The sequence below is a fragment of the Fistularia commersonii genome, chromosome 19 (genome assembly GCF_037954325.1).
Source record: "Fistularia commersonii isolate RoL2024-O1a breed Wild chromosome 19, RoL_Fcom_v1.0, whole genome shotgun sequence".
Taxonomy (NCBI): Eukaryota; Metazoa; Chordata; class Actinopteri; order Syngnathiformes; family Fistulariidae; genus Fistularia; species Fistularia commersonii.
The window spans coordinates 9858367-9884767 of record NC_141302.1 but is presented as its reverse complement, the minus strand read 5'-3'; the positions used below and the strand labels follow the sequence as shown (position 1 = coordinate 9884767).

Below are 26401 nucleotides of genomic sequence, written 5' to 3'. Positions count from 1 at the left end.
TTTTTTACGTTTTATTGTGGTGGAGACTTAAACGTGTCCTTATTCTGTAAGAGTGGACTAATGAACTCTCTGAACATGCATAGTTTATATGTTCTGCAAGAGTACACAAATTACATTTGATCAAGGTATTATTCTGTAAACATCTTGACTGCGCTGCATTTGTAAAAGTAGTTAAAATGATGAATAATACTGCTGCCTTTGATATAGTCGAGGGACAATTGCCTTTCTTTTCTCGAGGCGTCTCAAAGATGTGAAATAAAGAACAAAGGGGGTACATATAATGTCATATACAGGTAAAAAGACAAGTACCAAGACGAACAAAGAACATTTCTCCATCCGTAAATAATACAAAACAAAAAGCAATCGTCACCTTGCCCACCGGAAATACTCGATGAAAACATCCGGGTCACATTGGAAATTTGGCGGTTGGTGATTTTTAGTTTTGCGGTTTTTAAGTCAGCCCTGGAAAATATGTAGGATGCATTAGAACATTTATTTTATATTTGTATACATTTTACTGGGGCGAGTTCTACAAACTGGAAATGTCATCATCGGCATCGTCTTATACGTTAAGACCAGTTTGTTAACCGTTTATTGAATGCCAACGTCGCGACTGTAAACTTTAGCTATTAAGCGAAGCTAACAGGCTAGCTGCGGAATTCTATGGTAGCTAGCCTGGACCGCTAACCACCCACCAATAGACCCTGGTAGGCTTCTTCTGTCTCGGAACAATGGCAAATCAAGCATTGTTACAGAAAAAGAATGGGAAATATCTTTGGATTTCTCTTCTTGGACTGGGATTTCAACCAGAGTCGGCCACGTCTTCAATCGCTGGAAAAACCAGCACAAAACACATAAACTTAGGACCGTAAGTTTTGTTTTCACAGCACAATACAGTTTCCAAGTGTTAACATAGTTGTCGCTCCTTGGTTTCATTGATTCTGATTTTGGTTTCGATAGGAATATGTTTGACAAACCAAACAAGGATGCCTTCTACATAGTAACCCATTTCCTTCTGACGAAATTGAATCCAACGCGATTTCACGAGGCATACAGGTAAAAATGAAGGCACACTAATGCGGAACATGTTAGGTAGTTATTGTTAAAAATGTCATTTCTGTTCCCTCAGATACTGTTGGCCTGTTGCAAATAGTAAAGAGGATGCTGAGTTTCGAAAAGTAACTTGTGCTTGGCTAAAAGAATTGATGGTAAGTTTGTGAGATACCGAAAAGCTGGTGATTCAGTCTCCCAGCTTTCTCCCTGGAGAAACGTTTCTACTTATATACCTACCACGGGTCCTTCCTGTTTTCCTGTAGTCTCCCCCTTCTCCTGTCACTTTCACGCAAACACAGCTTGTAACCAACTTTTGTTTAACAAACAAATTTTGAGAAATCTTTCTTTTTTCCACAAGAAATGATTATTACCCTGCATCAAGTGTGATACCACTAGATTCTGTATTAAATCCTTCTAAGTTAACAGCAGACTTGATTAACAGATGTGAATTTTTCTCCCTAGGATGAAACTGCAAACACTACATCTAAAGTGGTAGCATCCCTGTTCCTCTCACCCGGGGGGCCCAAGTTTACCAGCTTGATGCTTCAGTTGGCCTGTCACGTCATGCTGCAGGAAATGAAGACATACTCTACTGGTAAGATCATTGAAAATCTTTTTTTTTCCACTATAAAACATGGTATAGTAATCTACTGAAAGTGACAAAGCAGTGAACAGGCATTGTTGGAATTTTGTAATAATCTCAAAATGTTATTATTGTCAGATGACAGTTGGGTACCTGAGGCTGCAGGGACACCAACTACTTCTCTTGATGTGGCCCTGAAGAGACTGCAGCTCATCAAATCCAGATTTTTGAAAGTTGCAGTACAGCAGGATCATTTTCTTCAGGAATACCAGAGACGGGCCCAGTGAGTCCTCTCTTCTATCTGTGCAGAGTTGAAGTTATACATTCTAAACCTTGAAAATATATTTTTGTTATATATTCACTTACTAAACATACTGAAAAAGGAAAGGGTAGTCTTGCATGTGTGAAACATCTGTTTTGGTTGCCTTTGTGATTGGTCAGAAATTTCAAGTGGGCATGGCAAATACAGGAAAACAGACTTGTCATTCCTCACTCTGCTGGTGTAGAAGGTTATACAGTGATGGGTAGTTTTGAGGATAGGATGAAGTATGAAAACTCCATGTAACATGTTACGTATCTTGTAAGGTATAGAAAGACAAATGTCAAGTAATTCTTGGAAAGAGGTAGCCTGAAAATGTTGTGCAGGTAGCAGTTTGCCTGTTTCAAAAGATGTTGCTACCTTTGCAACGAATTCGCCAAGTCCAAATGAAGTGTACATAGGAGGAAGAGTAGTGACCCTAGGGGGGAAATCAGCACTTAATGCCTAGTCTCAGCAGCCCAACACTAACATTAAACACTGAAAGGGCTGCCAACATAACTTTCACTGTGCCATTGTCAGAAGACTCATTGCAATATTGTTTTTCCAGTCGATCCTCCCTCCCAATGCTTGATGTGCATGACATAGTGTTCTGAAGTGGGTCTTCTGAGGACTGCACAGGAGTTCTACACTTTAGTTCCTCTTGAGTTCTTTCACAGCCAGAACAACCTGTTCTCTTGCCACTTAATGAATTCCTGCTATGTAGTTTGATTTTGTACTGTGTGCCTTTTCATTTAACTACTATTCTTTGATTTTTGACCATATCATACCAACCCCTTTGTTCTTGATTTTTTTCCCTAATTTATTTATTTACTTTTTCAGCTGTTTATATTGACTAATTTAAAGTCGAATGTTGCCAGCTGCTGTTACTGGGTGTTGGTAATCAGTGTAATCAAAACCATGTGTGAACCGAACTGCTATGATGGGGTTTGAACTGGTAGACTCTGGCTTTGGTTCATTCTCTGTTTCCTTACCCAAACTACAGTCATTTTTTGTCTTGCCTAATGATTTTCCTTTACTCTTTTCAAGAGTGTTAGTGAAGTCTGTGAGAGACCTCAGAGCAGACAGTGCCAAGTACAATGAGCTTCTCAAGTATGTATTTTTTTTTTCTTCATTCCATGTAACTGGTCATTGTTCACTTTGCTAAACCATTTAATTTCTTTTCAGACTTAACAGTGATGATTCTACCCCTGATGTACCTTCTCTACCTGCCAAGACTAAAATAGTATGTAGAGTTTTGACTTAGCTGTGGAAAATGTCTTAATAGTCAGTTTCCATTTTTGTTTGTGACATGAAAAGCCAGCTCATAGTTATCCTGGGGTATTGTCCCTGATCTGTCCATCTTTATAATTTCTCTTAATTAAATCTTTTCCTTAACTTCTGAACTCCTGGCAATTGTCTTGACTGTTAACTAATTTGAGCACATTTCATAATGCCTTGATTTCTTAAGGTTCGGTCATTATGGTCAACTATTGATGGAATGCTGTCCTCAGTAAAAGAGGAGCAGGAAGCTTTAGAGAGTGTGCTGAAAGGAGAAGTGGACCAATACACCCTTGATGGAAAAGGCCGTGTCCTCAAACTTCCCCGTAGCCTCAAGGAGAGAATTGAACAGCTCCCCCATCAGGTGAGACAAGGAAATAGGTTTCACTTTATTTTGGAAGTGGTTAATTCCTTGAATTATTTTGCAACCAGGAGTTTCCTAACTCTTTCCCAATGTTTTCCAGTTGAGTTCAGGGAATGTTTACGAAGCTGGTCAACTGAACCTGCTGTGTGTGTTAGAGCTAATGAACCACACACTACAGCTTCTGAAGGAAGAGCGCCATCGTGTGTCTGATGCTGTAAAGCCTGAGCTTAGTGTGTCGAAACTGCAGGAGAAATGTCACCAAATGGCTCGTGTGCTAAAGGACCTCCACATCCTCAGGTACTCATTGGCCCTGTTAGAGAAGGCCAAAAAGAATGACATGCTGAAATTAAATGTCTCCTGAAGTCAAGTTTGTTTTTTAATTCCTGAAATTCTAGAAAATCCATTGCCATTTTTATATCTATTTCCCTTAGGGAGAAGATTTCCAAAGAGGAGATTCCTGAAGTAAAGAGTGCCATCAAAGAGTTGACAGCACAGTGGGACAGGAAATGGATGGATACATTGAAGGACAGTCCCCTGGTCTCTTTTCTCAATGAGGATCCGGTGAGCAGATCCTCTTGAGCATTTAATCTGACCTCCAAGAAGTTACAAGAGTTCAACATATTTAACAGCTAAGCTGATGGGGGGGGGACAAAAATATATACACACATACAATTACAATATTCAGATTGTAAATGTCAGTTTTCTTCCTGATGTCATCTACAAATGGCAGAGTTCTGCGAGACTCCTGAACTGGATTTCTACACTTAAAATTATGAAGAAATCACACATCCTAAATGACAAGTAGATAATTGCAGAATACTATTGACTTTAATCACATGAAAAATCAGAACTTGTGAACTTTGTCCATAGTGAAGAGATGTGACTCATGCCGTATTTAGCTGTATCATTAAATGTTTTACATTTTAATCTTTAGAAGTGTACCAAACCTCACTGAAGTTGTATCTAATTGGATCTTAATTTGCTCTTGGTGAAAACACAACCCTATATCTCATAGGCTTTTGGCTTCCTGTCACCAATGGTTAAACTGTCATTTGAACTGCCAACTGAAGAAAGTTATGGAAGTGTTTTTTCCCAGTACCCTGCCAAACTCCCTGGTAAGCAGAAACTAATTGGATTGGTCTTGAGTTTGACTGGGACTTTTCCATGATTGTCGGTTTTAAACAATATTTCAGAGAAATCTTCACACTGTAAGCCGCAGGAGAGTTTCCAGCATAGCATGAGAAACATCCAAAGGTAATGGAAAGTTTTCTTTGGCTATTGAAGTCAACCTCTGACCAGTGGTTGTGTGGCTTTTATGGGAGACAGATACCTGGGGAGTCCTGAGTAGTGCTCTACCCATCACTGGCTCTCCCAACAGCATCCATGCTCTCTGATGACTGTGGCGAATTGAGAGAAATCGCCACAGACAGATACGGAGCAGACATACCAAACTCTTCCTGGCTCAGTGTCTCAGTATTTTGAAAGTAGTTTGTCTAAAATGATGAGCAGCTGGGCTCCATGATCCTGGTAGGGGAAAAAAATCTATTTCTCCTCCAACAGCCCTTGCTGTCTCCCTGCAATGGATAAGAAAAGTCAAAATAATGCTGTCAGCACTGACGCATCAGCTCCAGTGAACACCTCTCTTGACTGGCTGTTTGACACACCTCCATCCCCTCATCCCAAAACTCCAGTGTTGCTACCGCAGGTAGGCTTCAAACGGAACAAATTTTCCCTTTTTTTTCAAACTTTTTTTTTCCCATGGGAAATTGGTTGACTTTTCCATATCTGGCTCCAATGGTTGAATAAATCAATTTGTTTCCAGGTCAGCGTGAAAGCAACACCATGTCTTCATACAAAGACTGCTCCGAATAAACCCAAGACTCACATATTGGAAATGGAATTTGATAATCTAGCCAATCAGGTAAAATCGTTAGTCTCATGAATTGATAACTCCTGCCTTGTAATACAACTGGGGACCCAAGTTTGAAGTTTTATTTTTGATTTAAGTATTTCTGTCATATATATATATATATATATATATATATATATATATATATATATATATATATATATATATATATATATATATAAAGTGACATTGTGAATCACACTTGCCAGGATTGGAAGTAAAAATGGCTTTTGTAGTTTGCAGATGCTGTGACTACAACCAGTCCCACAAAAGGCAGGGTAAAAGTCCTGGAATTAGAGGGATTTTTAACAACCCTTCAAGGAGATCCTTTCTCTGCCAGGAAGCAGCTTCCCCGCACACCTGAGAGCTTAAGTAAGTCATGACCTGCTGTTTCATTATCCCATTCTTGGATTTCAACTTACGAACAACGGTTTGCTCTTGTGAATTTTCAAAGTTCTGGATGTGAAGAACTCCTGGCGAAAGGCAGTAGAGGAACACAAGGCTGAGAAAATGCGTCGGACTGTGCGGCTGAATGATAGTGGGACAGGGTTGCTCACTCTGCTCGCTGAGCCTCAGCCTGCACTGGGTAGACCAGTTGCTCCCTCTCTTGTGGTCTCGAGCAATCCCAGCCCCACTGTCACAAGTCACAGAAGCCCTCCTGCTTATCAGCAGTTGGTCTCACCCAATTCCACATTGTCCTGGAGTGCCCCTAACAACCAGAATTACAGGGGCACCATGGAGGACCAGTTCAGCCTTCACCATGAAACTCTCCCTGAAATGGCGAGTTGTGACAGTCTTGTGAGCCTTGACGATGAAGCAGATGTGAAAAATGACGAGTTTCTCATCCCGTTCCTGAAAACTGATGTGACACAGTCACAGTTTACCCTACAGCAGCAGGCGTGTGATGATGGATCTTACATGGAAAATGTGAGAATGTCCGAGGATCTTTTGCCAGATGCGAATGCTCCTGGTATGGACAAAGAGTGGCTAATGCAGCCGGTAAACTCAGTGGATTCCAACAACAAAGTCTTCTCACTGGATCTAGACACAACTTCACCCCCAAAGAAGAATGAATACAGCCTTCCAAAACTGATAACCTTCTCCCCAATAGATGACATGAAATATTAATACAGTAAGGAAACCATGCTTTCATGAACTATTAAAGTTATTTGTACAAAGCTATGATATCCTTTTCTTGCACTAAATTGTACAGGTTTCAAAAAAGGTAAAACTTAATTTTGAAGATTTTTCCATATTTGTGTATATTACCCAGATAAGGGAATATGGTAAACCTGCTAAAGACAGCAGACAATAACTGACATTCCTGGTAATAGGATTTGCTCGGCTGTGACGTGGCAGAGAGGCTACTAGTTACTAAAATGTTAGCGCTGCTTTCATTTTTAAAATTATGAAACAATGTGAAATGAGGAATAAAGTGTTTGTAATTATGAAGTAAAGTTGAGTTTAGTTTTTTTTTGTTTTGTTTTTTTTAAACCAGAGCAGGGTCAGATCTAGAATTTCAGACTGACTACGGTTAAAATGCTTGTTTGTTTTTGGTCTTCCTAATGCTTGTTGATTTGCTTCTGTGTGCAGCTGCATTCTATGGCTTTTACAAAGGGACAACGAATACATTCTTTGGGTCTTGTGAGATTTAACATTTTTCATCCTAGTTTTTGTACAAATTTTTGTTAGTGAGTATTCTGCCTTTCAGTTACCACTTACCGATTTTAATAAATTGTTTCTTTGTGTTTTGTACATGGTAGTTGACACAACACTTGCCTATGTTTGGTTTACTTTAACAATGACTCAGAACATTTTTTTTTTCAAGCTAAATTTGTACCTAGATAATGTACATTTTGTATTAAATTGCATTTCTTGTAAAGTTTAACCAAGCATTTTTAACCCAAAATGTCAGAAAGCCAAACTCCTGACAACACTTTATAATGTTGAAACCAAACAGTAATGCCTACTAGCAGAAAAAAAACATCAATCATGCATGTGTGCAAGCAAAAGGTCATTTGTTGGATTTTGAAAATTCCTGCCACTTGAAATATAAGACTCAGTGTCTGGAATGATATGCTTGCAGTGACAATCCATCGTGCCCTGCTCAGTGGTGAAGCAGAATTACCTGTACCTTACGTTATACTTGGGGTCATGCATAAGATTAATAATCTGTATATTTTCAAAGTACATATACCAAATTAAGTTCTGTGAAATTTAAGAATATATTAAGTGACAAATCCTAGAGGCGTACACAAACTGCCAATCAACCTGTTGCTGTGATGTAACCCATCCGATGAACGCTAGAGGGCGTGAAAAAGCCAAACTCGGGAAAAGGTTTGTCAAAGCAGCTGTCAAAACAAAAAACGGAACTACGACCTTTGGGCTTTGGAAAATACCTCTAAGGCTTCATAGTTGTGACGAAACATCTGTGGAAAATGTGCGCATTTCATGCCGATTTTAATTACAGCACAATAATCACATTTTCATTCACTACAAGCATTGTTAGCGAGTGTAAAAGGCAGAATAAAGCAATTTGAGACGTTTCAATTTTCAGCAATTACGAAACACAGGATCCTCGTTCAAGGAGTTTTACCTTGGAGGGGTCAAACCGGAACACAGTACTGTTGCTAACAACGAGGAACTTGTTGGCGCCCTCTGGACACCAGCCGCCGTCAGTTACTTGCGGAGAAGCCTCCCCTCGACTCTGGGCGGTTCCGGGCTGAGAGGGGGAGAGAGAGGGAGAGAGAGACGTTTAGAAAGAAAGCTCACCAACAAAACTATCAGCGCAGACAGAAACATGGCGCCCGCCTCCAACGATAACCACAGATGAAAGGGTGCTGAAGTCGCAGCTAGTAAAGTTTCCCGGGTGGCCCTTCCTCGGCGCGCTGCTAGGTTTGCACTCGAAAAAACTACGGATTTTTTCGAGTGCGGGGAAACAGAAAGTTGCTTTCATGTCAACATCGTCTGTCCGTGTGGATTAAACAGCTGGTAAGTTACTTTTGTTATTCGGCGCAGCTGAGAGACAGCCGTTCGCCTCCAGAGAAGCGTTAAAAAGGCAGGTTCGAAGTGCTTCGAGGCGACGGTGGCAGCAGTTTCCTCTCCGCGTACCGGTTTCGCCCGGTCGTGAAGCAGCGGAGAGAGAAGGGCAGAGCCACGTCTCACGCTGCGGTCCCTCCTCGGGAGGACGTTTGTTTTTGTTGCGTCCGTGACGGGTTTATATTTCCCTACGTGAAAGTTTGAACGGAGTTGCGGGACGGATGCAACAGTTGGTGGCGAACAAACGTCCGCCCCGCTCCCCGGGCCCTGCGCCACTCCCGCCTGGCCGGAAGCCACCGAGCTCTCGCAGGTGTCCGCAAGAGGAAAGTAATTAAAACTCTCGACTGTAACACCAACAGAGTGACTGAGGCAGGTGAACTTTTTTCACTGCGCTCGATACGAGGGGGACGGATAAGCCTCGGTTCCGGCAGTCGAACCGTCAGCTCGTCCACGTGACGCGCCTGTTGTGACAGCCGCATGGCCCCAGGTTCCTGCGCGGAGGGGAAGGCTAACTCTCCTTCTCCATCCCCGCTGCCGCATACAGGTTCTCCTCAATAGCAGCTACCTGTAATGGCGGCAGTGTTGTCAGTTCGACGGAAGATTCCGGAGGGTAAACAGGGGGAGACTGCAAGACCTGCGTGGGCCAACCGAGACGTCGTGACCTTGCCTTGGCCTGACCGTCACCACGGTGTAGGTGCTACAGGTAGCGGGCTAAGTGTACATTGACCTCTATCGTTGGAAAGCCGAGCCGGGATGACCCAGGAAAGGGAGCAGGTGGAAGGCAGAAGTCAGGCGGGGGGGATGGGGGGAAGTGCGCAGAGATCACCTAAATCAGGAAGCCAACATTTTCAGGTGGCATTTCTGCTGTTTTTACACAAGCTGAAACTGGCAGATCCACTTGTGTTTTAATTTTCATGATGAATAAAATTAATGTAGTTCTGACAGCTTACCTGGAAGCTGCAAACCACCGCAGCAAGACCCAGCAAAGTGCTGCTGGTTTCTGCTTCAGGCGGCGCTCAAACCCTATCCGCTAGACCCTGATAGAAACATTGGGTCAACCCATTTTATTATCTGGCAATAATGGCCTGACTCAGATCCACATGGATCTGTGTGTTTGTGTTGGCCAACATAGCAACTTTACAAATCAATATTCATTCATTCATAATCAATACCACGTGTCCTTTATCCCGGAAAAAGTGGTGGGGTTCACCCTGGACCAGGCGCCAGCCGAACACAGGGTCACATTTAGAGATGACCATTCACTCCATTATTTCCACATCTGCATATCTGTGGACTGAACTGTGCTGTGATGTGGAAGCGCTAACCATGACAGAACCATGCACCCCTGGAGTGATATGTTACTTGTAAACAAAGATTCCTCTTTCGTGAGTTTATAGATTAGTTTATGCAGGTGCATCCTCTGACCCACCTCAGTCATACCTTAGCAGGTCTGGGCTGCTTTAGAGGGGAAGAAATAGCCTCATCAGTGTGCAGCCTATATTATAGTGTATTTGAAGTGCACAAGCTCAGATGTAAGTTCTTGTCCACCCCTGAAAGCATGTTTTTATTAATTCATATATTAGTTCCAGATAGTGTTTTCTGCATATTTTTAAAATGGTCCTTTCATGTTCCCTACCCCCTGAGTTAGACCCTCTTACTTGGGTGTGACATGTTGTTTTATTCTCCTTGGGTCTCCCCGGCTTGTTAGTGAGGGCAAAATCGTTGCTCTCACTTCATTTTACATCCCAGCGGAAAGAATGCCCAGTCCGGCAGCTTTTCATGCTTTGGGAGGAAAACGGTCTTGTGATGTTCCCGCTGGGCTGAATCTCCACCACTTGTTTTTAACTCTAGAGCAATGGTTTCAAGCCTATATAGCAGTCTTTACAAACACAGGGCCACATGAAAGTGAGCCCTCAGAGCCGTCCAGATGAAAAAGTGCTAAGGCTACAAACTGGGCACATTTTTGAGATGCTAGTGGGAGCTCCTTCTTCAAATCAAACAGGCAGGATGTGCCTGTAAGTAGCTGTTTGCCAAATGTAAGCTAATTCGTTTCCCTGGAGCTATCAGGCTGGAATCTAAGACAGCAGAATTTTTGCTCAGAGGAAAATATTTTTACTGTACTGTGGTCTGATGCAAATTAACTTGACATGCCTAAGACACAACTGCTTGTCATCATTTCTGATACTAAGTAGATAATTTAGTTATTTTTGAATGCCTGATAACACTTGATCATTGCAATCTCTCTGTGGTTGTTTTTTTTTTTTTTTTAAATTCAAAAAGTTGTCCATTTGATGTAGTTTTGGCCCCAAAAATTGAGTTTTGGGATATTCCTTCAGTGTCAAACTCCAGTCTTGTGACGGCGACATTATTCCTTATCTGATGGCAGTGCCTTGTTGCTGCAGAGCGCAGCAGTTATTTTGTTGTAACACAGTTCAGCTTGCAAGTTTGTCACTTTTATTCGAAAACATGCTTCTTCAATCACATTCTTTCGTCCTTAAGTACTGTACCTGCACATCTAAAAGCAGGATGGTGGACTGTTTGGAAACTGTAGCAACAGTAATTGTGATTTATCTTGGTTTGAACCCTCTGCGATGTTATCTTGTACAGTTAGATTCAGAAAAGTGTTGTACAGGGCAAAAGAATGATTCTCCTGTTAATGAACTTGTTATTACTTTAATGATATGATCAAGCTGGTTTTAGTATATTTCAAAAGATATAAAACATATCAAATAAGAGTCAGAATAGTTGCTGGTTCTAGCTACTTAAAACAATGAAAGAGGAAATTGAATATTTAGTCAATTATAAACGTGTCAGTTGTGATACAAGTGAATGTCTTTGACTATACCAAGATTTGTTTTTAAGGCAGTAATGTCTTTTTTGTGACCCCTGAAGGGAGCAGCTGAAAGAAAAAGATAATTATGATTTCACTATTTTTTTATTGCGTTTGGTACACAAAATAAAAATGCATTGTCTTGTAACTGTGAAAAAACTGCTGGATTAGATTTAGATTTAGATTAGATTCAAGTTTATTGTCATTACACATGTAAGGATACAGAGTAACGAAAGGCAGTTAGCGTCTAATCAGAAGTGCAAAAAGCAGAAGTGCATGTCAGAATTTTCAGTACTTGAATTTGCACATAATGCAGTATTTACAGAATAAATGCAATTTTTTTTTTACAGCTAGTGCAAGTATGGTGGATAATTGTTATGTGCAGATTATGTACTTATAGTTATTAGTATGATTTAACAGATGGCAACATACAGATGGAAAAATTGGTAGATTCAGTGGTTAACTGGTAGATTAAATTTATTATAGTTAGATTATAAACCATTGTCAGTTTATGTGGTATTCTGGTGACGGTCATTTGATTGCTTTTTAATTGGACAGTGTTAATCCGATCCTGACCTTTGTTACTTGATTTTTTTTCTGTCCCCCCAAACACTGTCTATGAGCTCAGGATCCACTTCTTGTTCCAGATACAGGAGACCTCACTCGCGCATTGTGTCAAGTGAATTGCTTGCTGCGTAGATGTGTGATTTGATGTGAAACCTGAGCTGTGGCCGACTCGCCCCTCCCATCCTGCACTTGTGCTTTGTTCATTGTGGTTTGTCTTTACACCGTCGTCGTGTTAGCCATGTTTGCTAGCACGTAGCCTAACAAGAGAAAGTATGGCTGTGTTGAAGTTTGGCGTCACAAACAGCTGTCCTGGCAGCTGCTTCATCTTTGACTTATGATGCATTGAGGGATTGATAAGCACAATAGGTCTATTTGGTTTTATTGGCCAATTGTGAATACGATTCGAATAATTAGGAATGGTTTCAGTTTCCAATCCTCAGAAGATCTGCTGTTGCTGGCTCTTCAACTTGAATGTTGATTTTAAAGGATTTCAAAAACACCTCAAGGCATTGCACTTCTTTACACTTAAATCTCCAGGACAGAGTCGAGTGAAGTATGTAATGTGGCAAAACTGACTGTTATAATTTGTTACTCCAAGGAAACAAAAGGAGGTAGTTTGCACTATCCACTAAATTAAAAACACAACATAGGCTGCCTGTTCTTAGGCAGTTTGGCAGCAAGTATCGTGCTCCCTGGGAGTGTGTTGACTGTAGTAATGATCAGTCCCTGGAGAATATTGGATTCAGTGCATCGTGTCAATTTGAAAGGGGTCAAACAAACCCTGGAGCAGTGGAATTCAGTGGCCTTCTGCTTTGTTCAGGATGTGCAGGGTGAGGCAGCTCTCATACGATACACTGTGATAATGGGAGGCTATCACATAGCCTAAACTGCAGCCAAAGTAGATAAAGTATGAATATTCTTCCTGTCACACTCTTAATTGTAAATATTTCCAAGTTGAATGTATTCCTTTTCCTTAATGAGAGCATCTTTGCATCTCTTCAGTCTCAAGTTACAAACTTGAGGTTGAAGTGGATTAATGCTCTGCCCCTATAAAATTGTGCTAGAAGACGCATCACAGCAAGCACATGTTAGCAGGGTGAGGCATTTAGAGACCGCAGTAACAGCAAACAATTCAAACTAATCCATTCTACAGGTTGCACCATTTGACTTTAATCGGTCTTCTTCAGTATGACTTGGTTTCCCTTTATAGAAAGGCTGGGGTTCCTCAGTGGTCGACCCTTGTAAATTTTCGGTTTTGTCACCTCGTTGCCACCTTGCAGTTGGTCTGTTCCTTGCTCCACGACAGCATGCTGTAGTGACAGGCGGCAGCCGTAGCCACTTTGCTGTTCAGATCTTCCAAACCCCAGAGCTCTTGAGTCAGACACCTGTCAAGTCAAAGGTGACGCTGCAGCTTAACGTCTGACTCAGAAGGGGCAGACATCAGAGGCTTTGAAAGCTGAAAAACTTCTACTCATTTAATTCTTTTTTCTTATTAAAACATGTTCCTGAGCTGGACGACTGTTTAGTGCATTTCAGCAACTTTGGTGCTGACAAATAAAAGCATCAATGCTGAGTCATATGATGGAAAATAGTACTTTGAATATTTAAAATCATGCTTTCCCATTTTCATAACACAATACTCACGTGTGTATGGAAAGCCACTGAATTAAACAAATTGAGTTAATCTCAGACATGATTCGGAGTAGATCAATTACATTTTGATGTAAATAGTTCTTTCAAGAACCGCTCACAACGTTTAAATTGAAGCAATCTGACTATTTCAGACAAATTTCTAAGGGAAGCATTTGTTCGTGCTACAGCTGTAGAAGTATCAGATAGGATCCAAAAGTCAGTGGGCAATATTCTTACTTATTTTTTGCCGCTCAATAATTTCTATCAAGATAATATAAAATAATCTATAACACTTTTGATTTAAAAAAATACAAAACAAAAAACAACACATTGCAGTATATTAGGTAGATGAAATTTGGCATCAATTCTTATGATTTGGACACCCTTAAATGGGACGTGTACCATGTTTATTATTCAGCATCATCATACAGAACAGGTTTGTGGTTTGGAAACCATCTAGTACAATCAGATTTCATGTCTGCGGGGTACATCATCTGTCAGCTTTGAGTGTCAGGCTCAGCTGCTTTTCCAGTCAAGCTGTTAGTGGTTCTGAATCGTGTGGCTCTTGCCGGAGTAACAGAGACAGAAACAGTACTGTCTGTTGTCCAACATGATGCACACACATGTGCATGCGCACTTATGGATGGACACACACACACACACACACACACACACACACACACACACACACACACACACACACACACACACACACACACACACACACACACACACACAACACACAACACACACTTGCATAGTCTTTCACCTCTGGGGAGCAAGACTCTCAGCTCTTTTGTGTGAAAGGGATGAGATCACTGTGGGGAATCCATGAGTGGCGTGGGGGGTGGGTGGATTAAGGACTATCCACTCTGCTAAAGAGAGAAATCTCTGTTTTCATCTCTTTCTGTTTATTCTTTGATCCCTATAGTAGCTTAGTTTAATCTAAAATTGGCCCTTGGTGAGCATCAGGTTTGGTATGCAAGTACTTGAAGAGCAGGGCCTCCCCAGTGTTATTTATAGGAGTTGGAGAGTTTTCCCTCTACCCTCGGGCGGTGGTCGGGCAGCACAGGCAACCTCTGGCAAGCAAGTAGAAACTGATGGCACTGCCAAGGAACAACACTTTCCACTGCAGGAAGATCTAATCTGTGGATTAAAGGAACAGCCAGTCAGGGTTGTAACTACCTTTTCTGAGATTGAACTTGAACCCTATTTGATGTGTTACAGTCATGCATTAACCCAAATAGCGGACTTGTGAATTATTTTTTTAAGTTCCTCATGATAGTTATTTATTACCTCCTAGAAGGATTTCATTCTTTAGCCCCCCAATGTTGATTTGTAGGGTAATGCAAAAACCATAATGTTGTTTCTTTTTTTCCTTTGCCACACTTGGCCCAGCAGGTATAACACTGGCCAAGGAAGGAATTGTTAATTTTGACGAGGATGCATTTAACTTTATGGAATTGTATGTCTTGCAAGGAAGATCATAAAATCTTTATCATTTGTGTTTTCTTGTCAAACCAAACGTCTGCTAACCTAGTTGTGTTTAAATCCTCTAACCAAGGATGCTTTCTCTCAATAGCTGTACAAGCAACTTGGGAACACTTAATTTACACCAGCAATTCTCAATGTGTTGTTTTAGCTGAAAATGAATCTGCAGAAACATAAACCGTGATTAGGACTGTGGGTTTGGCATATACATAGCATACACAATCTTCTCTCTGTAAATGTCATTCCCACTCCTATTAGAAAAGTTGACCAATTGTTTTAAATAATGCAAATAGGCCATTACTGATAATCAGTTGAACTCAGATCCTTGCTTTGAATCATTTCCTCATTCTGCCATGACTCCTTCATGTGGAAAATTGTGTAGGTGTGTGTGTTTCATGTCAATGTCATGGGATTCACATTCTTGACTAAAGAGTTCCCCTCTTGAACTCTGTACTCCTGCAGGCAGGAGTACAGAGTTCTTGTCCTTGTGAGTCCTGACACAAGCAAAAACTGACTCAGCAGTTTGGGTTTAGTCGTTGATTTGACCTCTTCCTGCTCTCATGATTGTCAGGTGCAACACATTAGCAGGTTCCAAGTAGAAGACAAATCCCCCTCTGCATTGTCAACTTAAATTCAATTTTACATGAACCCTTTGAGTACTGAACTGGTTTTTCTCAGTCACTGTAAATTTACTAGCTCATGACTTTACCTCTTGATGTGTTACTCAGGTGTGCTCTCTTTTTGTCCCTGTCAGCTTTTCCATTATTCGGTAGGTCTGGGGTTCAGCACATGTTCTTAGGGTCCAGTTGCTCTTTAATAACGTATGTGGTGGTTGCTTTGGGGAGTTTGCCAATGAACATGTTATTATCTATCCTCAAAATATTACTGCAACCTCTGGACTGTCAGTAACTTAGGAACATGGTGGGAGATAAATTGGCTATATGATGACTTGTAACCAGTGCATGATTGTGTGCATGTGTTCCAGCCATTACTTTACAGTAATGTAAGTATGTGTGTATGGTTTTGTGTGAAACTATACTGAGCTAACAATGTTTTGCTTGCATATTTTATATATGTCTCCAAATCAGCCCTTTGACGCCATAGATAGAAATGTAGAAACCTCACGTATTTGATTGCTGCTGCTTAAACAGTACACAATCATCCATTTATTTATACTTAATATTTTGCAACATGTATTATTACTTTCTTTTTGGATGATTGCTTTATTCATTTATTTGTGGTGTGTGCAGGTGCACATCTACAGCCGCATGTGGGAATGGGTGGTGATGTTTTGGTTGAGTTGTCACTCTGAACATGTGTGTTTGTTTTGTGGGAAACTGTGTCAGTTGTTTACAGACTGTAAGGTGTGGCCAAAGTTTGAACTGGAATTAGAACTTAGACTTTATGTAATTTTATGATTCAGGTTTTAAATATTGTATTATGATAATACTGTTTATCAGATTTATGCATTGCTTTTTGGCCCACTCAAATAAGTCAAAAACTTTGATAAAATGGAGTAGAGTAGTCAGGTGAAAGTCAATGAGAATGTTAGATTTCAGTGAAATGGATTTTGAGTAGTGCTGAATGTCACCAACAAGCCAAAGTTCCTGATGCGTGGTGGGGTATATGCTAATATTGTATATTGGTTTCATAATAAAAATTGAATAAATTAAACATATAAAAACATGTACTTTTGTTAAATTTTGCAAATGAATTTCTTCACAGATCAAGGTTATTATAAGGTTATATCAAGGTAATTTTAAATAACCTACATCCTTAAAGAAATTTATATATGCGGCTTCTCAGTGCATGTCTGTGCTGTCAGAATTAATTGCTCTTTTCAAATATCATAATTTTGCATTTGAGACTGTTCTAGAAATGAATAGCAGGGCACGTTGCTATTTTGGGGCTGTGCTGTGAGTTTCTGGGCACAAAGAAAGCTGTTTTGTAATAACTGCTCACAATATGTGACCACTGAAGCTCAACAGTACTCTCTGTCATGGTTCATAGTGACCTTACTTCCTGAATGTAGCCCAGACAAAGAGCGAGACACTCGATCATTGGGGCGCCGGTGTAACACAGAAACAGGTTTTTGAACATGGAGGGGAGGGGAGCAGAGCATAAACTTCAGAGTTTGGGGCTCCAGTTACAACATAAGCTTTAACGCACTGGAAATGTAGTGCCCTTTTTTGTTTGCCCATAAGAATGTCAGAGCTAACTTATTTTACAATCTGACCTGATATAACTCTGCATTTTTCCTTGTGCTTGATCCTATCCCAGATGCTTTTTTTCAGCTTTTCCAAGGGGAACACAGTGGAAAGTGGAAATCCTATTGCACGTGTATTTACAATACTTTTCAGGCTTTTAGACTAATTCTCTGTCAATATCACTACCATTTATGGCTGCTAGCAGGTTTTATTTGCTCACCGGGCATAAAAGTGGGCAATAAAACATGCCGTCCCTTCCATTAAACTCACTGCAAGTTTATTTCAACATCTTTGAAGTTGGACCGCAAATGTGTCAGCCGGACTAAATGTAGCCTTGAAAGACTTGGAGATCGGTTTTCTCTCCGTAACACTATGCAGCTCAAGGTTGCAGCAGCCTGGCATTGTTGGGGAGTAGTTGCTATGGTAGCATCAATGCTTGTCTACTATGGGCTGCCACAAAGAGATGTTTGTATGGTCATGAAGGGATGTGTGGAAGGTGAAGGTCAGAAATGTTCCACACAGCTGTGTGCACACCTTGACAGGTATGTGGGGTGATAAATTTAATGTATGCAATTCACGAACAGTGGGACCCTTATTTCTTACATATCACTAAAAATACATTAAATCCATCATTTAAATATGTTGACATTTACAAGATATTTTGTTCCTCTGATACTTTATTGTGAACTTTCTGATAATATATTATTGCTTTCATGCAAATTTTGTATTCACTTTCTTGGTTTAATTTTTTGATTGTAATGTTTTGGCTTTGGGGATTTATCAGTACCGGGAACAAATGGCAAGTTTGTCATTGCCATAGAGTGAATGGTTTTAATTGCTGAAACTTTTTGCCAGCTAAAAACAACAACAAATTCAAGATGCAATATCAAAAGCAATCATTTAATGCATAGGCTTTGTCACAATATTTAAAATTTACTTCTTGAAGATTTGTAGAGATTACTTGGTGCTTTTACTAGTTCAATATCAAATAAGTTTTTGTAATACAGAAGGATGTGGATGCATCGGGTAAAATTTTGATATTTTGATATTTGCCAGCCTTGCTTTACATCAGCACAGACCTGTGCTCCTCCTCGAGTACGGATGTGTTGCATTATTTAGTGTTAAATTTTAAGTTATCTCCAACAAGGGACATGAACAGCAACTTTGTTTTTTCCCCTCAGACATTTCTAATTCTAAAACATGCAGACAAACTGTTCTGTTACTGGTTAGATTAATCTTTAGCCTTTGGTGTGAACACTGCTAGCCGTTTAGTGTCTTTTAAGGAATATAAAGATTTGAAAATAATCTTAAATGGTGTTATGACCATCCAGATGTAACTATGAATACAGTGCCATTAAAATCTCTTGTAGGAAGTCCTCACAAGGCTCCATCCCTTCATTGCTGTTGTGCATCACTGTGAGAGTTGGCTCCAGTCAAAACAACATTCTTCAGCGTTGCTGTAAATCAGCACATCTGGAACCATTTCGGTCCATAAAAATGTATTAGGAGAAACAAATGACAACCGAGGCTTCAGTGACATAACTCAGAATGAGTAAATGTCCTTCTTTATAATGAATTACACAAAACTTTACATAAAACATTCAGAATCAGGGGCAAGAGCATGACTTGGTTTATATTTAATACTTGACTGTCCATTTAATTGGGGTTCACCAATGCAAATCACAGTGAGCTCTTGCATATTAAGTACTGAAACTACGACACTGACTGTTATCCTCTTGCAATTGGACAGAGGGAATGGGTTTCTGTTTTGTATGTATGAAATTTCAAAGCACTGTGTGGCAACAATAGTGGCAATCTGTTCTGTTCTCACTGACACGATCATATTTCAGTGAAAAATTAATTGATGAAACTTCCTTGGTTATGACTTCAGCCATTATTGTATTCGCTGCCTGAGGCTGATTCAACTAAACAAAACTTTTTTTTTTTTTTTTTTTTTAATTCTTCCCATCATTGTTTTCCAAGAGCACTAAAAAAATGGGACCATATTCTGGGCAGATCTCCAACTACCTGGACTAATAGGCTGCCAGTTTACTTCAAACAAATCAAAAGGCAAACTGCCAAGTATGAGACCAAAAAGCAGCGCTGCATTCAACGCTCAATCCAATAAGGGTTGTTCTAAAAGAAAAAAGAAAGTGTGTAATTACTTTCCACATGTCAGGCCATTGTTGTTGCTGCCTGGTTGATACTTTGTCACTTTAAATCACAAGCAGGCAGGCTGTCTCTGTAAAATGTGAAGAAACTGTGTCGCCTGGCCAAGCTATTTGGTCTCCTGCTGCAGAGACACAATTTTGCTCCAGGGCAGGTCAGTCTCTAGCCACTCCTTCCACAGCACAAGCCTGTCCGGCTCTGTTGTACCACCAGTGGACATGGTTACATTTTAAGTAATTACAGACAGTGTCTCTGTTTTAGCAAGTTGAGCCGTTGTGAGGTGTCATTGCAGATTAGTCTTGGTGCACTGGTAACACAGAATTTCACAATTTCCCTGTTGGTGTGCCTGACATGAACATTCCAAATCAAAAATGTGTCGCTGAAACTGAGGGGGGGAAAAGTACGGAGCAATATTACTGTGCACCATGGAGCCCTGGGGAAAAATTGTCTCTGCTGTGAAGGTTTTTAAGAGGTGGTGTTTTAGCCTCCAGCCACAGCTGACTCACCACTGGAAAAATTGGACTTCCTGTGTAGGTCCAGGCAGCATTTCAAAGAGGACGGGGCTTGCTCTAATTTTATCTCCCTTTGCTCTTCTTTGACACAGAATTGCAACCACGTTAAACCAGAGTTTCCACATTTTTACCGAAAATTCTTTTGATTTCTTTCTTACCTGGGATTTTGACCAAATTCTTTGCTGCTGTACAGGCTAAAGGAAATACCAAACCTCAGTTTTGGTAGAGGTTTAAATGAAAAGATGTCCCTTTTCCACTGCTACCACTATCCCTTGAATTGCTTTTATAGCTAGTCCTTTTTCTGTTGCCCAAAGAAGTTCATTCAATGTGATTGGGATATGAAATGAATAAAGATACATTCCAGCAGTTTCAACAACAGAGTTTATTCTAATGGTTTGTGTTTGCAGAAGTGAAGCTATATATGAAACCATTTCAATTTATTTCAAATGTTTTACAGACTTTGGTGTCCACTGGATTTACGCTCTTTGACATTTCTGAGCATTCCTCTGGGCTGGGAACCTCTCCCTTGGCTCACTCTATGCATCAGAGCTTTAAGTCTATCAACATGGGTAGAGCAGTGCAAGGATATACAAAGACCTGTGTGTGCTTGCTTGTGTGTGAGAGTTTCAACGATTCTTTCATCACTCCTTGTTTTTTCCTGGTTAGTTTTCTGTATTGTGATGCAGCGGTCTGAAAGAGAGCCTTTTATTTTGTTGCTGCAGGGTTTAGGATTCTGTGTATGTTTATACGTGCTGTCCATCCCAAGACGGAATTGAGGCAATATATTTCCTCTGGGCTGTATCAAATTGTAAATAAGTTAATGGATGCACTGTCTAGTTATTAGTCATCAGCATTGGTATATATGAAATCCCAAATCAGCTAAAATCACATAAAATTAAGCATGCAAATCCCTAAGAATGTGCCAGAAAAGATTTGAACATTTTCTAGTAATATATGAAAAGGTCACAAGAAGTTAATAATAATATTAATAATAATAATAATAATAATGATAATAAGTAACATCAGCAATAGATATGTTAAAAGTTAAGAAGATTTTATGAAAAAATAGAGTAACTCTTTAAAAGCCATCAAACCTCTAAATAAATAAAACGCTGCAAACTGCTGATGAAATATTTCACACATGCGGGTCAGACATGCTGTTCAAAATTCCATGAACGATTCTTGTGAAAGATGATATTTTGTTACACTCATGAAGCTGTCTTAAAGCTTTGGAGGCACCTTGAGTTGACAGACCCCCCCCGGCAGTGGCCTGATTTTACATTGTTAATCTGATAATTTTTGTCAGTTTAACTATAATGCCATTTCTCTGTATCTTGTTAGATTTTACGCTTTCTTCATGGAATACAGAATAAGCACCCTTGTTGCTACTTCAAACATGTTGCATTGTTGTGTTCAATCAGAATGTCAATTATATGTATTCTGTCACATTGTTAACAAGCATAGCTGTGCTGTCTTTGCAGTAAACATTTCATTCCAGGGATTTTATAGTCTCATGGTCTTGCTTTACAGGTACGGCCAGCCATGATTGAGGACAAGGGCCACCGTGTAACCGACTACTTTGTGGTGGCCGGTCTGACAGACAAGTCAAAGCCCTTGGAGCAGGATTTGTCTGAGGCCAAATCAAGTGGCCCCAAGGCACCCATCACTGACCTGGCCGTCATTAACAGGACTGCAGGCGAGACAGTGCCAGAAGGCTTCACCTGTATTGACAGCACCTACAGCGGCCAGCCAGCCAACCTGAACCATGGCAGTCTTAAGAGTCCTGAACTCTTCCTGTGCTACAGGAGGGGTCGGGGGAAGCCCCCTCTGATTGACATTGGGTGAGTCAGTGCTGAGTTTTAAGATTAAATGAAGTTACATTTTTTTTGTCTGTAGATTAACATGTTTAGTATCATTTTTTTGTTTTGACTTCTCAAGACTCACCTTGGAGCACATCAGTATTAGCTGGTAACTAATTCAAACTGGATAGTACATGTGTGGGGATTCAATAACAGGGCCATGCTAACCGTATGCTTTCTTGGAAATGTTCTTATAACTACAGAGGTGCTAGCAGCAGCCAGTAAAGTTTGTATCAAACCGGAGATTATCCAAACACAATTTACTGAATTAATTTAACTTCAACCAGCTTGCCAAAACTGGGTTCTCTTCTCTTAAGCCACTGAACTTTTAAATGTTATCACCTGCTGCTGTGCTCCACTGAGTTGGCTGTGTATTCTATTATGACCAAAACGTTCTTAAAAGAGGTAAAGAACTTTGGATTGTTATTGAATGGGACTACTTTCTTGTCTGTCAGCATATCTGCAGATGTTTTCCAAAAATACAAAAATATATACCAGTATAGAGAACAAGCTTCAGGTGTTGCAGTTCGGCTTCAGTGGTACAAAAGCACATCTAGTAATGAAAGGAAGTAGGTGAGTTGACAAAGTGATTCACCCGCCCCCATTTCATCAGAGAGCGGCCTCTGAGCCACACCCATGGGCTGTTCATTGATTCATATTTTCTACTTCCCTCTATTATTCAAGAGGTTGCATGTATAGTGAGAGCTCAACCTTGAATCATATCTGGTTAAATTACCACAAGCCTGTTCTTCTTATTGGTATGTGTAAAGCAGTCTTAGAAATGTAACATGTCTCACATCTTGAAAGGTTTTAGCAGAAAGAGTGATGCAATAGCCTGAGGCACGTCAGGTCTCTACACACAAATCTACTGGTAACTGGATGATCCAGTTTACTCTCTGCTTGAACTAAAAATCTGATCTGAATATACAGTTCTGTCAAAGAATGGGAGTAGTTAAAGTTTGATAAACAGTATAAACTGGACTCAAAACCACTTGACTTAAAATTACATTTGCAAACTGGAACATTGTTAAAACTACATGAAACTGCAGCCCCTGGTACACTGAGCATAAACAGAAGCTTGTCTGTCACGTCACTTTTCCTTTAAGAGATTGTGTAATCCTGTTAGCAGTGTGCTAACAGATATACAGGCAGGAGTAGTTTTCATTCAGAGGAATTCTTATTCATTATCAAGTTATTCACCCAACAATTTATTTGCATCATGTGACGAATGGCCCCTCTTAAAGTTGTGATGCTTGAGCAACAGTCAATCACTAAACATTTTTCGCCTTGTTGCAATGCTACCTTTCAGCTCAAATGATGTGGTCCATGTTTCACCTCTTCCTGGTCATTGTTTTCACCAGAAAAAAATCTTGGAAGAAATGTGCAATTTTTGAATGATTAAATCTCTCCCTTGCCACCCCTGCTATCGCTGAGGCCACCATTCCCAGCCATGTGCTCCACACTGTCACAACTCACTGTCCATTAAGACTCTGTTTTTGCTGCCTAAATGAGAATTCGCTGGCAACTGTCATCCTGGCCTCTTTAGCTCTGTCTAGGGCTCTTTTCAGAATAAATGGAATGTTTCAGGACTATTGTATATTAGCAATGGATGCTCTCTAGCCTGATTTAAAATGTACTTTGGGGTTATCTTGCTGTAAAGAAGGAAACAGATAAAACCTTCCTCCCATGTTGCATCTCCAGAAGGAAGGGGAGGACATGGGGCAAGCTGCCATACATACCATGCAGTCATGCAAAAAGAAATTATGTGCGATGTACAATGAGTGACCAGACTAAAAGTAAACATTGTTTTATTCCTTTATTGTGTACTTGGAACATTTTGTAAGTCCAATATAGATATACTGGATTTAATTTTTTCTTTTTCTTTTTGGTACTGTCTGGGATTTCAGTGAGTCACCTTGTAAATATGTCTGAATCGCATCACCAGTGGAAGGCTTGTGAATGTGTGCATATGTGCGTGCGTGACAGTGTGAGAAACAGAGAGAGGGACTATCCAGCAAAGCCTTAAAGGGAAACCAGAGCCATGAACAAAGTCACTGATCACATACTAATCCTCATTCTAAAACAAGAGAATCAGACATTTTGCGGCCTGTGGAGTCTCAGTCCAGCCCTCTCTGCATAATCAAAACATTGCACTTATTGAAAAGACCTTAAGTACCTACAATAGGGAGAACAAGTATTTGATAAACTGCTGATTTTTCACCTTTTCCAACTAGCAAAGCATGTAGAGGTCTGTAATCTTTATCATAGGTACTCTTCAACCGTGAGTGACTGAATCGAAAACAAAACCCCAGAAAAACACATTGAATGATTTTTAAGTCATTAATTTGCTTTTTATTGCATGACATAAGTATTTGATACAGAAGAAAAACAGAACTTCATATTTTTTACAGAAATCTTTGTTGGCAATTATAGAGATTAGACGTTTCCTGTAGTTCTTGACCAGGTTTGCACACAATGCAGCAGGGAGTTTTGTTTGATTAAGTGTGTGGACAGGTGTCTTATACAGGTGAGGAGTTCAAACTGGTGCAGTTAATATAAGTAATGAGTGGAGAACAGGAGGGCTTCTGAAAGAACTAATAGGTCTGTGAGAGCTGCAATTCATACTGATTGGTAGGTGATCGAATACTTATGTCATGTAATAAAAAGCAGATTAATTATTTATAAAACATACAATGTGCTTTTCTGGATTTTGTTTTTGATTCAGTGAAACACAGTTGAAGAGTACCTGTGATTAAAAATGACAGACCTCTACATGCTTTGCAAGTGGGAAAAGCTGAAAAATCAGCAGTGTATCAAATACCTGTTCACTACTGTATATCTGGATTAAGATGGTTTGAGCAAAGCTAACCGCTGAACATTGCTTCAGTCTTAACCATGCTGTCAGTTGAGCAGCATGGCTATCCATGAGCCCAATGCATTATGATGAGACTGAAGTAACAGAATGCATTTGTATTTGGGAGAATAGAGGTACTATAAGCAAAGTTTATAAAAAGTTGAAAATTTGATCATTATGCAAAACTCCCAAAACCTGTTGAATTTATTTATACTGTATCATTTTGATCTCATTAGTATTTAAGTTGCATTTTAAATGTCAATGTAGCCATGCTACCCACTGCTGCAGAAGTCATTCCATTCAACAGTGATCAGACCTCATTTCTTCACTCCTCGGGTCCCTAAACTGTTGCATAGTTAGAAATCCATGTCTGTTGAGTGAAGCTTGTTAAAGAAATGAAAAGCCATGCCTGACACCAAAACTGGTTCCATCGCAGCCCTGCACTCTCCCTGACCCACTTTATTGTCTGAGAATGCTTTGTTGTTTTCATAGACGCAAGTCAATCATCTGCCAAGTCTTCACACTGCTTTTTTTTCGTAATTTGCACACCTCTTGGAAATTTTTTTTATTTATCATGGTTTGTAAAAAATATATAGATGTTTTTATGGGACAAAACTGTAATTACCGCTACTACTGCCACTTCCTTTTTTTTTAAATTTATAGGGAACTGCCATGTGAGTAAGACAGTATGTCCCTTTCAAAATTGGCAAAAGTTACAGAAATTTAAATATTAAATTTATTTATTTGTGTAAAGCTATTTCCAACTATGAATTCTGACTGGAGCACAACTATGTTTGAAACAAGATTTAATTTCCTGTTTAAATATTTTCTCCCCAGTATCTTCATTCAGAAGATTGTTTGCCGCCCCCCCCAGCTTAGCCTTAGAAGACAAGAGTATGTCAGATGGGACGTTAACGCTGCTTCTTTGTGTTTATTAGTGTTCTGTATGAGGGCAAGGAGCGCCTGATTCAGGGCTGTGAGGTCATCCAGGCCACGCCATATGGCCGCTGCGCCAATGTCAACAACAGCTCTGCAACCTCTCAGCGCATCTTCATAACCTACCGGCGTGCGCCACCCGTCCAGCCTCAGAACACCCTGGCGGTGACAGACATCTGTGTCATAGTGACCAGCAAGGGCGAGACCCCACCACATACCTTCTGCAAGGTGGACAAGAACCTTAACTGTGGCATGGTGAGTGTTCCGCTTCCTTCACTTCTGAGGCTTTGGATCTTAAGAGAAATTAGTCCATCCATTGATGCAACCTTTTTGTCTATCTTTCAGTGGGGCTCTAGCGTGTATCTCTGTTATAAAAAGTCAGTATCTGCATCCAATTCTCTCAGTTATAAAGCTGGTGAGTAAGACTCTTGAATAATATCTTCCCTTTATATTCATATTGTGTGTGTGTGTGTTACTGCGTTTCATTTAATCACTCAAAATACAACCGTAAGAATTGGATTATAAGGAAGAGAAGTACAGTACAAAAGTCTTGTCTGTGAGTGAAGCTTGTGGACCTATTAAATGTAAACTAATAGGCATATTCTCTGTAACTCCTCATACTCATTTTATCACAAATATGCATGTGCAACCAGTGTCTCCCTTCAGTTGAAAGTCAGGTCTTGCAAATTTGTATTCAGAAGCTTTGTTTCACGGTTCTACCCCTTCACTTCCCCATTCTAAAGTTGTCTTCTCTTCAAACAAATACCATTGCTTTCCCTTCTATCAATATACAGTTTTGAGAGATTTAAGAGTAGTTCTT

At 40.1% G+C, this 26401-nt stretch overlaps 2 protein-coding genes, 1 long non-coding RNA gene and 1 other non-coding gene across 5 annotated transcripts in view; 3 read left to right on the top strand and 1 right to left on the bottom strand.

Annotated features, from left to right (window-relative positions):
* The first annotated feature begins 155 nt into the window (after positions 1 to 155).
* haus6 (HAUS augmin-like complex, subunit 6) lies at positions 156 to 7370 on the top strand. The gene is made up of 16 exons (XM_086166501.1): positions 156 to 868; positions 961 to 1056; positions 1130 to 1208; positions 1516 to 1648; positions 1775 to 1919; positions 2982 to 3044; positions 3120 to 3177; positions 3403 to 3576; positions 3677 to 3873; positions 4008 to 4137; positions 4592 to 4691; positions 4770 to 4830; positions 5137 to 5281; positions 5399 to 5497; positions 5722 to 5857; positions 5940 to 7370. Exons 1-16 carry the CDS (start codon positions 732 to 734, stop codon positions 6611 to 6613), a joined length of 2427 nt encoding a protein of 808 aa, XP_086022627.1. The 5' UTR covers positions 156 to 731; the 3' UTR covers positions 6614 to 7370.
* LOC147223653 (uncharacterized) lies at positions 703 to 8684 on the bottom strand. Its single transcript, XR_015107639.1, has 5 exons — positions 8486 to 8684; positions 8082 to 8207; positions 1790 to 1937; positions 1568 to 1620; positions 703 to 831 (listed from the first exon to the last, which is right to left on the bottom strand). It is a non-coding gene; the product is annotated as an uncharacterized LOC147223653 (long non-coding RNA).
* On the top strand, positions 4893 to 5023 carry LOC147223655 (small Cajal body-specific RNA 8). The gene has a single exon (XR_015107655.1).
* The window catches only part of dennd4c (DENN/MADD domain containing 4C), a 35594-nt gene continuing 17385 nt past the window's right edge, over positions 8193 to 26401 (top strand). For both annotated transcript variants that reach the window (XM_086166500.1, XM_086166499.1), the window contains exons 1-4: positions 8193 to 8476; positions 21463 to 21773; positions 25584 to 25836; positions 25927 to 25996. In XM_086166500.1, coding sequence (XP_086022626.1) covers positions 21475 to 21773; positions 25584 to 25836; positions 25927 to 25996 — 622 coding nt within the window. In that variant the 5' untranslated portion in view covers positions 8193 to 8476; positions 21463 to 21474. The remainder of the gene's footprint in view (positions 8477 to 21462; positions 21774 to 25583; positions 25837 to 25926; positions 25997 to 26401) is intronic.

Bases quoted from the DNA above. Each gene is read 5' to 3' on its own strand.
- haus6 (XM_086166501.1), top strand. From the start codon at position 732: ATGGCAAATCAAGCATTGTTACAGAAAAAGAATGGGAAATATCTTTGG. The intron at 869-960 runs GTAAGTTTTGTT...TGGTTTCGATAG, and splicing joins AAACACATAAACTTAGGACC to GAATATGTTTGACAAACCAA. The intron at 1,649-1,774 runs GTAAGATCATTG...TATTATTGTCAG, and splicing joins AATGAAGACATACTCTACTG to ATGACAGTTGGGTACCTGAG.